The 13,243-nt window shown below is 41.7% G+C and overlaps 1 protein-coding gene across 1 annotated transcript in view; it reads right to left on the reverse strand.

The window, feature by feature from the left end:
* Positions 1 to 13,243, reverse strand: part of lmbrd1 (LMBR1 domain containing 1) — a 185,032-nt gene that overhangs the window by 55,238 nt on the left and 116,551 nt on the right. Inside the window, exons 8-9 of the mRNA XM_083775213.1 lie at positions 4,510 to 4,635; positions 1,596 to 1,748 (exon numbers count right to left, since the gene is read on the reverse strand). Coding sequence (XP_083631339.1) covers positions 1,596 to 1,748; positions 4,510 to 4,635 — 279 coding nt within the window. The remainder of the gene's footprint in view (positions 1 to 1,595; positions 1,749 to 4,509; positions 4,636 to 13,243) is intronic.

Genomic DNA, 13,243 nt, shown 5'->3' on the forward strand with positions numbered 1-13,243 from the left:
ACAAACATAACAAACATTTAGCTCGTTTTAATTGTATTCTCTCTGCATGGAACAAGAATGAAAGAAAGAAAAACACCCGAGGCATCCTTTTAAAGGACGCTACTACCCGTGTGTCAATGTCATTGACTCTCACATAAACAAAGGCCATTTTCCCGTTAATGGCTTTATTTTTAGACTTGGCGTTTGTTTACATTTTGTCCAAAGTTATCAAACTGACCTGAATAACTGAATCAATGTTAGCTAAAGGCAATTGAGCGGCTAATAAAGTCATGGACATTTGTATTTAGCTCGTAAAAAAAATCAATCTAGGGAATATTTGCAGTTACTGTTCAAATCATTCCACTACAAGCTCGTACGTAGCGCGCCACTGGTCTGCTATTTTTGAAAAATAGCAGATCTACAAGCTCATATCGCGCCACCGAGTGGCGCGATACGAGCTTGTAGGTCTGCTATTTTTGAAAAATCGAATAACAACTGACATAGCTTTTTCAGAAAACTGTCAGGGTGTAGAAGACAATTTTATTCTGGTCTCAGGTCAAAATGGGTCAACAGGTCTATGGTGGTCCATGAAATATAAAAGTTTGAGAACCAGCGGTACTGTACAGTAATTGTACAGCAGACGTGAAGTCCACATAACCTACTATAGCTCTGACAGTGGGATAAATAAAACCAGGGCCTGGGAAACGGTTCCAAATGTGATGAAACCAATTCCGGGTCTTCCTTTTAACCTATTCTGAACGGGCACCCATTTTGGTGTCGGCATCATGTTATGCTTTAGCTATTGAAAAATAGCAGATCTACAAGCTCATATCGCGCCACCGAGTGGCGCGATACGAGCTTGTAGGTCTGCTATTTTTGAAAAATCGAAGAACGACTGACATTTTTTAAATCTGATCTCAGGTCAGAATGGGTTAATCAGACCAGTGTGTGTCCAGTGGAAACCTCATATGAATCTGATCTCAGGTCAGAATGGGATAATGTTGGATCCGGTTTGCTCCCGATTCCTCCGGTTCAGGATCCCAATCCTAACCGCGCCATATTATGGACATTTGTATTTTCTCAGACAGATTTTGGAAAGCAGCAGTTTATTATTATTATACGAACAGCGAAAGATGTGCTTTGAGAGAAAAAAAAAAATCACACCTGTGTGAACTGAGTGGTGCAACTCCCCTCTCTCCCCCCTCCTCTCTCTCTCTCTCTCTCTCTCTCTCTCTCTCTCTCTCTCTCTCTCTCTCTCTCTCTCTCTCTCTCTCTCTCTCCTCCGTCCCTCCCCCTCTCCCTCTCCCTCCCTCCCTCCCTCTCTCTCTCCCTCTCTCTCTCATATATTAGCAGGCAACAGTACAGCACTCTCTCTCTCTCTGTTTCTGGCACAACAGTGCCCCTACTGGTACTGATAGTCATACTCGTGCTCATTAACATCACATACATACAGTAGGTGAACAACACAGACATTGCTGTTCCTTGGGAGTGGTGGCACCACTCAAAAAAAAAGAAAGGAGAAAAAAAAAGGGCACGAAAATGAACTTTGCAGCAAAAAAAAGGAAGCCACTGTTTCCTCCTCCTCGGTGCAGCTATAGACCATATGGTGCGCTCACCTTAAAGGGTCTGAGGGCACGGCCTACTTTGGTACAGCAGTTCCTCTCAGCGATCTCCAGGTGTCTGCCCCGGCGCTGAAGGACCTGCAGTCTGCCCTCCAGCTCCTGCAGGCTGTGGCGGTCCCTGGAGGACAGCGGACGGCCGTCTATACACTGACGGTAATTAACAAAAACAACACACAGCCGTTACAGCGAAGTCTGCGTTAGGTCGGCGAAGAGCTGTGTAACATCATGCAGAACACACACACTAAATAAATCCTGTAATTGAGTTTGAGTTTCTGAAAAAGCTGTTTCTATGTCAGTCGTTCGTTTTTCAAAAATAGCAGACCTACAAGCTCGTAGCGCGCCACTCGGTGGCGCGCTATGAGCTTGTAGATCTGCTATTTTTCAATAGCTAAAGCATAGCATAATGCTAACACCAAAAGGGGTTAAAATGTAGTAGTGAATGATCAGGGATCACGAGGAACTGGAAGGGGAATTTTACTACTCAACTTGTTATCATCTATACCGATTTTTCCCTGATCCGATATTTATGTTTTTATAGAACACTTTATGCCATATCACATCACAATAATACAATATCCAAAATATCAGACAATATCCAGTCTATCATGATATGGATATAATATTGATTCAAGTCCATTTTTTTTTTTGCTACAGATTATGTCCAAAATTCGCAAATGGGTACATTATTGTCTCTGGAGTCTGTGTGATGTTTCTCCCGAAAACCCAATCCCGATCATTTGAAAATGACGTGATCGGCCCCGATTTCCAATCATATGATTGGACCTAAGTGGTTAAATAGCTGATGAGATTTAAAGGTATATTCAGTGATTTCACTTATCACTTATTTTTTTGTTTTGTTGTGATAATCCTCCCTACTATAGAGTGTGCTGGCCATATAAGGAGTTCCTCCCTGTCCCCAGTTAACCCCTGGGGGTCAAAAAACCTTAGGTTTCGTTTTTGACTCTCTATCCTGATTGGACGAAAGGCTGGGTCCCACAGCCAAAAACGAAACCTAAGGTTTTTTGAGTGAAATCACTGAATATACCTTTAATATTTTTGACCACTGCTCAGTTAATACACAAACTGCCAAGATAACAAAGCCAAATTGAAAATTACAACCTTATTTACCAAAGTATCAATCTAAACTATTATAATATTTATAAGTTATTGATCTTTCAAGGGGGGGGAGTGGTTAAACCAGGTTACAGTAAACAACACGCTTGTATGGGCTGAATTTCAACTCTGTTTTAGTTTTCTTTCATTTGTTTTGGACCTAAACAACTGTACACAAAGTTTTACATCAATTTATGGTGACTCCCAAAAAAATGAAACGTTATCTGGCAAAGTTGTCAGCAGCCAAATAATGTCTAAGTGAGTTTTCAGTGCTTTCCAGCTGGTGCTGTGGGGGGGGTGGGGAGTGCTGAGCAGGTTGCATTGCAGTACAGGGGACAGATGAGAGCAGGTCAGATGGTGGGAGTGCATGGGAGAATATTTCAAATGTGTTCATGTTTTAACAACTTCCACCCTGCCGTCACTACTTTTTCCTGTCAAGGACCCCAAAATGGAGGCGGGGGTTGGCGATAGGGCCTTTCTGTGTGGAGTTTGCATGTTCTCCCCGTGTCCCCTAGGGTAGATACCCTCACAAAAACATGCCATAATTCCTGGTCTCTAAAACTACCTCCCCCCATGGCCAGCCGGGGCGCCTGATGGAGGGGAAAGGAACTGGTCGGAATAACGTGTCCCTTCCATGCGCTACTGTACGTCCGGCCGGGGAAATTCCCCCCTGTCAGGTGAAAAGAAGCAGCTTGGACTCCTCATGCATAGAAGGAGGCATGAGGTCAGTCCGCTGCCCCCCCCCCAGGTTGGCAGAGGAAGTGTAGCGCCCAGGATTACATTAGATAATTGGCACTGGGTGAAAAGAAAACTGGGTTACAAAATCGTGGGATAAAAATGTAAGAGTAAAAAAAAAAAAAAGGACCCCAAAATCAACATTTCTTAGGCCACGGACCCCCCATTTGAAAACATTATGCCAGTGACCCCGATAAGGGAGGATTTTTACGGCTCTCTAGCAGTGATTCCGAAACATTAATTTCATGGACTCCCAGATTCACACGCATTATGCTACGGACCCCTGATTTAATGGCATTTCTATCTCTGGTACCCCCATTTATATTGTAAAACCATGGTTAATTTAACTCTGAGAGTGTTAAATGGACCCTGACGGGTCCATTTGGTTCCCCCTGGAACTCCCTCAAGTACCCCCAGGGGTCCCTGGACCCCACTTTGGGAGACCCATGTTGTAGAAATTCAAATCTCTCAAAGATAGCAGATCTACAAGCTCACAATATGTCGTATTGCTGTGATTCGCGACACATTGTGACCTTGTAGATGGGCTGTTTTTGAATAGCCCAAGTATAAAACGGGGCTTAGTATTAACCAATGTCGGGTGGGAACCCCTTTTGGTGTTAGCATTAGGTCATGCTTTAGCTATTGAAAAATAGCAGATCTACAAGCTCATAGCGCGCCACCGAGTGGCGCGCTACGAGCTTGTAGATCTGCTATTTTTGAAAAATCGAAGAACGACTGACATAGAAACATAGCTTTTTCAGAAAACTGTCAGGATGCAGAAGACATTTTTAGAATCTGATCTCCGGTCAGAATGGGTTAAATACAGAGAAACCACACAGAAGCAGGTAAAAACACACAAAAGTAAAATGAGCTTACTGGGCACGATTAAACTCTTTGCTAGCTATTCAATTATTTTCTCCATCTCCACTTATTTTCCCAGCTACTGTCGCCCTTGAACCTTGTTTTATTATATCATACAGTCTCTGTGAAAGCCAGAGGTTTTTTTTTTTGGGGAACCTTTATATTTCCGTTCAGGCGGTGAAGAGTGAGAGAGACCAACCTTTGCTTTCAGCTTTTCAATCTGGTGCTCGACGTCCTCCGTGTCTTCGCTGTTCTCCAGGCGTTCGTACACCACGCTCCGCGTGCCTTTTATCAGGTTCAGAGGCAGCACAGACATACCGTATGCCTGAAAGACACGGAGCAGCGAGCAACAGCCATTACACTCAAAAAACATTTTAGGCAGTTCTGTGTCACTCTCTCACTCTCTCACTCTCTCACTCTCTCACACACACACACACACACACACACACACACACACACACACACACACACACACACACACACACACACACACACACACACACACACACACACACACACACACACACACACACACACACACACACACACACGCGCGCGCCCCCGGTTTGATATGATTGTTAGTTACCTCCGGGACACGGATCTACACGGTAAAATCCTCAATGTTAACCCATTCTGACCTGGGATCAGATTCTAAAAATGTCTATTACATCCTGACAGTTTCATTATTAACCCATTCTGACTTGAGATCAGATTCTAAAAGTGTCTCCGATTTTTCAAAAATAGCAGACCTACAAGCTCGTATCGCGCCACTCGGTGGCGCGATACGAGCTTGTAGATCTGTTATTTTTCAATAGCTAAAGCATAACATGATGCCAACACCAAAATGGGTGCCCGGTCAGAATGGGTTAAAGGAGAATTCCATACTAAAAGGCTTTCTTACCTTTCTTTGTAGTTGTTACGTCCCCACCAAAGAGGTCCAGGTGTTATTTTGTGCAAAAGCTCCTTATTGGCTATTTCCCCTACCATAAGCCCTAAATGAATTGCATTGAATTGAATGGGAATTGAATGGGGCTATGGGGTGTTGTGCTAATTCGCTTATTTCCATCGCTCAAAGTTATAATTTCTTTGTATATATCCTCTCTTCATAATGTAAATATTATCCCAAGCGGCACACTTTACTACTTCTTTCGATGGAAATAAGCGAACTAGCATAACACCCCATAGCCCCATTCAATTCCCATTCAATGCAATGCAATTCATTGAGGGCTTATGGTAGGGAAAATAGCCAATAAGGAGTTTTTGCACAAAAAAACACCTGGACCTCTTTGGTGGGGACGTAACGACTACAAAGAAAGGTAAGAAAGATAAGAAAGCATTCTAGCATGGAATTCTCCTTTAAAACAACTCTGTGTACTAATTAAATGGAACACAACTCTGAGAGTGCACACAATGGACCGAGGCTTTTGCTCTCAGTGTTAACTCCTCAAGGACCTCTGGGGGTCCCCGGACCGCACTCTGAGAACCCATCGTATAACCCATTCTGACCTGAGATCAGATTCACACGAGGTTTCCACTGGACACACGCTGGTCTGATTAAACCCATTCTGACCTGAGATCAGATTCTAAAAATGTCAGTCGTTCTTCGATTTTTCAAAAAATAGCAGACCTACAAGCTCGTATCGCGCCACTCGGTGGCGCGATATGAGCTTGTAGATCTGCTATTTTTCAATAGCTAAAGCATAACATGATGCCAACACCAAAATGGGTGCCCGGTCAGAATGGGATAACACATGGTAACAAAAAAAAAAGATAAAGGTAAAGATAAAAACATATTATAGTTCATTTAATACCTCCCTGGAATATATCATTCTTGGAAGAAATTAATAATAATACTAATAATACTAATCATCATCTAACTAATAATTGTGCAATCTGTAATTGTGTGGGGTTTTGTAGCAACCATTTTGTGTGGCTATATGACATTGGCTTATATATGGCCGGCACTGGTGCAATTTATAGCTTAACACAACAGTGCCCCCCTGTGACAGAAGAGAACCAGTCCCCCCATCCAAGACCTGGAGACATTTCTACTGTAGAAGGGAAGAACGCTAATGGAAGCAGATGCAGATATACAAGGTTATGTAGCTAAATAAACACACTACATTCTTCCCTTTCTGAAATAAATAAGATGGGGTGATGATGATATGACAGACAGACAGACAACCAGTGCATTTGGAAACATCCCTTAAGGCACAATATGGCAAGTTTGAATTTGACATTTCAAGAGAGACCAATCAACACCTATTCCTGTACCAATCTGGCGCTGCTGTGCAATTTTAAGGTTTTCAATTAAATAAACCTTCAACCCTGTCAAAAAATGCTAGCGTACACTTTTATCCACCGAAAGGTTTTCCAGCAGGGAAGGAAAACGTTGGGAACTCATATTTCTCTTAAAAACAACTTTTACTCGTTTCTGAGCGTTCGGTAGTATTAAGAAAGTCACATGGGATACTAAGTCAGGCTGGACTATTATTAGTCTTTGTGCTGTGGATATCTCTGCTATGGGCGATGTCGCCTCCTGCAATGAATCATGGCGCTCTTAAGGCCGAAGCATGTCCCGAATATCAAACACACTCATAAAAAGGAAAACCTGTCCCAGATCCCGGGGAGCTGCCATTCCCCCCCCCCCCCCACACACACACACACACACACACACACACACACACACACACACACACACACCAGTAAGACACGCCAGAAACCACGCACACACACACTAAACCCAAACAGACTCAGCAGGAAACCTATATGCTTAGTGACCACATAATCATAAGTGCTTGTTAAACTTGTTGTAAAAATATATACTGTGATCACAGTAATAACTAGGACTGGGGGGGGCCTGGCGTGCCGCGAAGAGGAGGAGGATATGGAAGTGTCAGGTTGAAGCGTGGGGGGGGGGGGGGGGGGATGGATGGCGAGTGAAATCATTCAAAGAGCCTCATGTGACTGAAGAGAGGGAAGAGAGAGAGAGAGAGTGAGACGGCCACTGACACGACCTCGACACAAGCCTCCCCTTTGTCCTCCTCCTCCGTCTGCTGATAGCCAGCGCTGGGAGGAGCAGAGCGGGAGGAAGGGGAGTGCGTCAGCCAGCCGCGACATGTTGCTGCTTCCACACATCTCTGATAATGATTCACAGGAACAATTTAGGCATTTTAGCCAATTTAGACCAGAGTTAAAAACATTCAGTTTGAAAGAATATAATATTCAAAGATTTGCACCATATTTTTTTACGATAAAAAATAAATAGCAGACCTACAAGCTCGTAGCGCGCCACTCGGTGGCGCGCTACGAGCTTGTAGATCTGCTATTTTCCAATAGCTAAATTATAAGATAATGTTTAAAACACCAAAAGGGGTTCCCGCAAAAAATGTGTTAGCAGATGCCTTTATAGGCCAGAGTATAGGCCTGTCACAATCAGAGTCGCTTTTTATTTCAGATAGTCGCAATTATTTTTTGCATAATTGTCAAAATCATGACATGTTGCAAGTTGGATTTTCAAAAAATTGTGGAAATAGCCGATCTACAAGTGGCAAGCTATTCCCACTATTCATATATACAGTTATTAGATTTAGCTAAATCATGTGTCAAATCTGCTTATTGCATCTTTTGTTTACGGAGCCCAAACTGAAATTACTTTTTTTATCCGTATGTTCCAATTAATGCTCAATGCCAAAAACACAATTACATCTTTAATCGCAATTATTCGTGTGACAATTAATTAATCGCCAAGCTAAATTTCTAATCGTGACAGGCCTAATCCAGAGCGGCTTACAAGTGTGAATCATTAGCAACAAGAGTTAGCGCAGAGAAAGTAATGCAACCCAAGTCAACAGAAGACAATTTATGATTGTAAAAAGTCACATAAGTAGATAAGTAGAGTGCAAAGAGAAGTGTGTGTGTGGTGCTTCCAGGAAACTAGCAGAGATGGGCAGTATTTGAAATACATGTATTTGAAATACGTATTTGAAATACTTTTTTGTATTTTGTAATTTGTATTTCGCTGAGATGGAAGAAATGAGATATATTTTGTATTTAGATACATTTTTTGACCCAGTATTTGTATTTTGTATCAAAATACATTTTCAATGTATTCAATGAAAATACATTTTCAATGTATTTTGCCCATCAGAGATGGGCAGTATTTGAAATACATGTATTTGAAATACGTATTTGAAATACTTTTTTGTATTTTGTAATTTGTATTTCGATGGGGATGGAAGATGTATTTTGTATTTAGATACATTTTTGACCCAGTATTTGTATTTTGTATCAAAATACATTTTCAATATATTTTGCCCATCAGAGATGGGCAGTATTTGAAATACATGTATTTGAAATACGTATTTGAAATACTTTTGTATTTTGTAATTTGTATTTCGATGGGGATGGAAGATGTATTTTGTATTTAGATACATTTTTGACCCAGTATTTGTATTTTGTAACAAAATACATTTTCAATGTATTTTGCTGTATCTCTGGAAACTAGCATACCAGGTAAACATCTGTCTAAACCCCACGCTATCTAACCAAACCACCACAGAGCACCACATCTGTACAAAATGTGCTGTCAGTAAAGGTCAGTAAAGTAAAGGTTGTAATGGCCTACCACATGCTATATGGGAGTTGCACACACATTATACCACTTTTAAGACCTCTATACATCATATTAAATATAGCAAAATAAGCGGTCCACAATTTCACAATGGGTCACATTGCAATGTATTGTAACCTTGCAGATATGCTTTATTTGCAATGTATTTATAAAGAAATGTGAGGAACCTTTTTTAAGAACGTGAAACGGCCCAGCTGTCTGCAGGGCTGATTGGTTGGTATTGGTATGTATGCATACCTATTTTGTACTAGTACAAAAGTAGACCAATCACAGCAAACTACACAGCTCAGCTGAACATACCGTAGCCTCGGTCCAGTCTTAGGCCTGACTCACACCTTCAGAACAGATTGATGTATAGCTGATGCATGAGACTTGTTTACTGATGCAAGCTCGCAATGCATTTCCAATGGGAGTCACATGGTTTGACACAACATTTTTGTTGTATGAGGGGGAGGAGGGGGGGCAGTCGAAACACAGCCGAAAGCCGTACAACAAAAATGTTGTGTCAAACCATGTGACTTCCATTGGAAATGCATTGGGAGCTTGCATCAGTAAACAAGTCTCATACATCTAGCATGCATCAATGCTGTATGCGAGATGCGAAGGTGTGAGTCAGGCCTTAATCATCTGCCAAGAGAAAAGCCTGGTCACAACATACGGCAAAGAGAGTGTATCGGCGGAAGTGTCGGGGCCGGGAACATCCGTCAGATGTATTTCCCCCGGATACAATATTTTGTTCGACCAATCACACAACACTTCATTTATCCGGCCAAATAAAACAGGGTAGGTCTTGCCCAGCGTGGAGAATATGAATATCCTTTGGGACTATAAACATTATTATCCCATTTTGTGGCGGGAACCCCTTTTGGTGTTAGCAATGAAAAATAGCAGATCTACAAGCTTGTAGGACTGCTATTTTTTTTTTAATCGAAGAACCACTGACATAGAAACATAGCTTTTTCAGAAAACTGTCAGGACATTTTTAGAATCTGATCTCAGGTCAGAATGGGTTAATATCCTTTGGGACTATAAACATTATTATTATTATTGTCTCCACCAGGCCGAAGGCATGTGGGGAGAGTATGTTTTGCACTCCGTCCGTCCGTGTGTCCGTCCGTGTGTCCGTGTGTGTGTCCGTGAACAGCTAATCTCGGCCACCGTTAACCCGGTCGATGCCATATTTTGCGCACACACTCCCTGGATGCCAACCATGAACCTCTGCCCCAAACTTTCCAGAACGGCCTGTTATAGCGCCACCAGGAGGCCGCTTTGTACAGTACACCTACAGATTTTGTCCAAACATCACGCAAATTGGTACACAGTCTCTCTAGAGCCATTCAACGAAACGGGTCTTTCAGATTTATCAGACTCCATCCTGATTGGTTAAGATTGGCTTCCAAAGTTCACAGGAGTGCTCAGTTTCAAACAAAATGCTGCAAATCATGAACACATCGCGTGATTTCCGTGAAATTGTGCACGCACATTCCCACTATGCCGAGGACGAAATGCCACATGAACAATTTCAACTCAGCCTCAAGGTGGCGCTATAACTGGCCGAAAAGTGTTTTTACCTCTAACTGCACGGATCTGTGGATAACCTGGTGGAGACCTGTGCCCGGAAGGGCACCTTTTCTAGTTATAACTGCTATGCCATTCAAGACACATCAGCACTCAAACGATGCTGCAACGTCAATCACACCTCACCAAAATAAGCCTGTAGTAGCGTAGAAATCAAACATTAGCATTTGGTTCACCATCTGACTGGCAGTGACTGCTTTAACGCATTCTGACCTGAGATCAGATTCAAACGAGGTTTCCGCCGGACACACACTGGTCTGATGAACCCATACTGACCTGAGATCAGATTCTAAAAAATGTCAGTCGTTCTTCGATTTTTCAAAAAATAGCAGACCTACAAGCTCGTATCGCGCCACTCGGTGGCGCGATATGAGCTTGTAGATCTGCTATTTTTCAATAGCTAAAGCATAACATGATGCTGACACCAAAATGGGTGCCCGGTCAGAATGGGTTAAAGCTCCTATTGTTATCCATAATTAAATAATCGGTTCATACAAATACATAATGATAGACCATCTGTTATCCTAGAGAGACCACATTGAATTTCTCTGCAAAAGACAAAGCAAATCATGTATTGTATTTGCCGCCTTCTAGTCCGTTGAGTCTGTTGATAAATTATTGAGTTTTCAACACAGTAAAGTACAATTTAGATATATATATATTTTTTTTAAACTTATATTAGGTTATTTTCAAAAGAAAAATCTAAAGATTTAGACATATTGCACCTGTGAAATGTGAAATTCTGCATAACTTTTAATTTGGAACTTTAAGTATTTCTACATTGTGGTATTGAGTATTGACACTTTTACCTAACCAGAAGTTTCATATTCAATATAATACTAGCATATAAAATAAAAAAATACTCCTTTTGAATCGTTTTGATACCATAGCAACAAGAAAAAAAAGGCCTAGGCACACAAAATAGGACAATCTTTGTTTTATGAAATACAAGAGCAAATTATAATGAGATTTGATGGTATAATTGATGGATGCATTTGTAAACAAGTAATTACTGTGCATGTATACTTAATACTTATGCTAATTGTTATAGTATGTTGAGCACAACTGTTAGTAGTCTTTGAAGCAATACATTCATACAATGGAATGGATGGCACAAATAGCAAATATAAATCGGCTGTAAAAAGGAAGAGAAATTTGTTACTTTCGATACTATGAATTATTAATTACTACTTAGATTAATACTGTGGGGACCCCTATGTGGAACCGTAATATAAAAACAAAATGTCCAGTCTAATAATAAAGTATATATCATCCTCAGGTGGTTCAACCCACTTCGTTTCTGCACTGAAACGCAGTGACACCACATTATATCCACATTCCACTGAAACGCAGTGACACCACATTATATCCACATTCCACTGAAACGCAGTGACACCACATATATCCACATTCCACTGAAACGCAGTGACACCACATTATATCCACATTCCACTGAAACGCAGTGACACCACATTATATGCACATTCCACTGAAACGCAGTGACACCACATATATCCACATTCCACTGAAACGCAGTGACACCACATTATATCCACATTCCACTGAAACGCAGTGACACCACATTATATCCACATTCCACTGAAACGCAGTGACGACACATATATCCACATTCCACTGAAACGCAGTGACACCACATATATCCACATTAAACTGAAACGCAGTGACACCACATATATCCACATTCCACTGAAACGCAGTGACACCACATATATCCACATTAAACTGAAACGCAGTGACACCACATATATCCACATTCCACTGAAACGCAGTGACACCACATATATCCACATTCCACTGAAACGCAGTGACACCACATATATCCACATTCCACTGAAACGCAGTGACACCACATATATCCACATTCCACTGAAACGCAGTGACACCACTATATATCCACATTCCACTGAAACGCAGTGACACCACATATATCCACATTCCACTGAAACGCAGTGACACCACATATATCCACATTCCACTGAAACGCAGTGACACCACTATATATCCACATTCCACTGAAACGCAGTGACACCACATATATCCACATTCCACTGAAATGCAGTGACACCACATATATCCACATTCCACTGAAACGCAGTGACACCACATATATCCACATTCCACTGAAACGCGGTGACACCACATTATATCCACATTCCACTGAAACGCAGTGACACCACATATATCCACATTCCACTGAAACGCAGTGACACCACATATATCCACATTTCACTGAAACGCAGTGACACCACATATATCCACATTCCACTGAAACGCAGTGACACCACATATATCCACATTCCACTGAAACGCGGTGACACCACATATATCCACATTCCACTGAAACGCAGTGACACCACATATATCCACATTCCACTGAAACGCAGTGACACCACATATATCCACATTCCACTGAAACGCAGTGACACCACATATATCCACATTCCACTGAAACGCAGTGACACCACATATATCCACATTCCACTGAAACGCAGTGACACCACATATATCCACATTCCACTGAAACGCAGTGACACCACATATATCCACATTCCACTGAAACGCAGTGACACCACATATATCCACATTCCACTGAAACGCAGTGACACCACATATATCCACATTCCACTGAAACGCAGTGACACCACATATATCCACATTCCACTGAAACGCAGTGACACCACACATATCCACATTCCACTGA

Source organism: Protomyctophum parallelum, assembly GCF_964188405.1.
Source record: "Protomyctophum parallelum genome assembly, chromosome: 10".
NCBI lineage: Eukaryota > Metazoa > Chordata > Actinopteri > Myctophiformes > Myctophidae > Protomyctophum > Protomyctophum parallelum.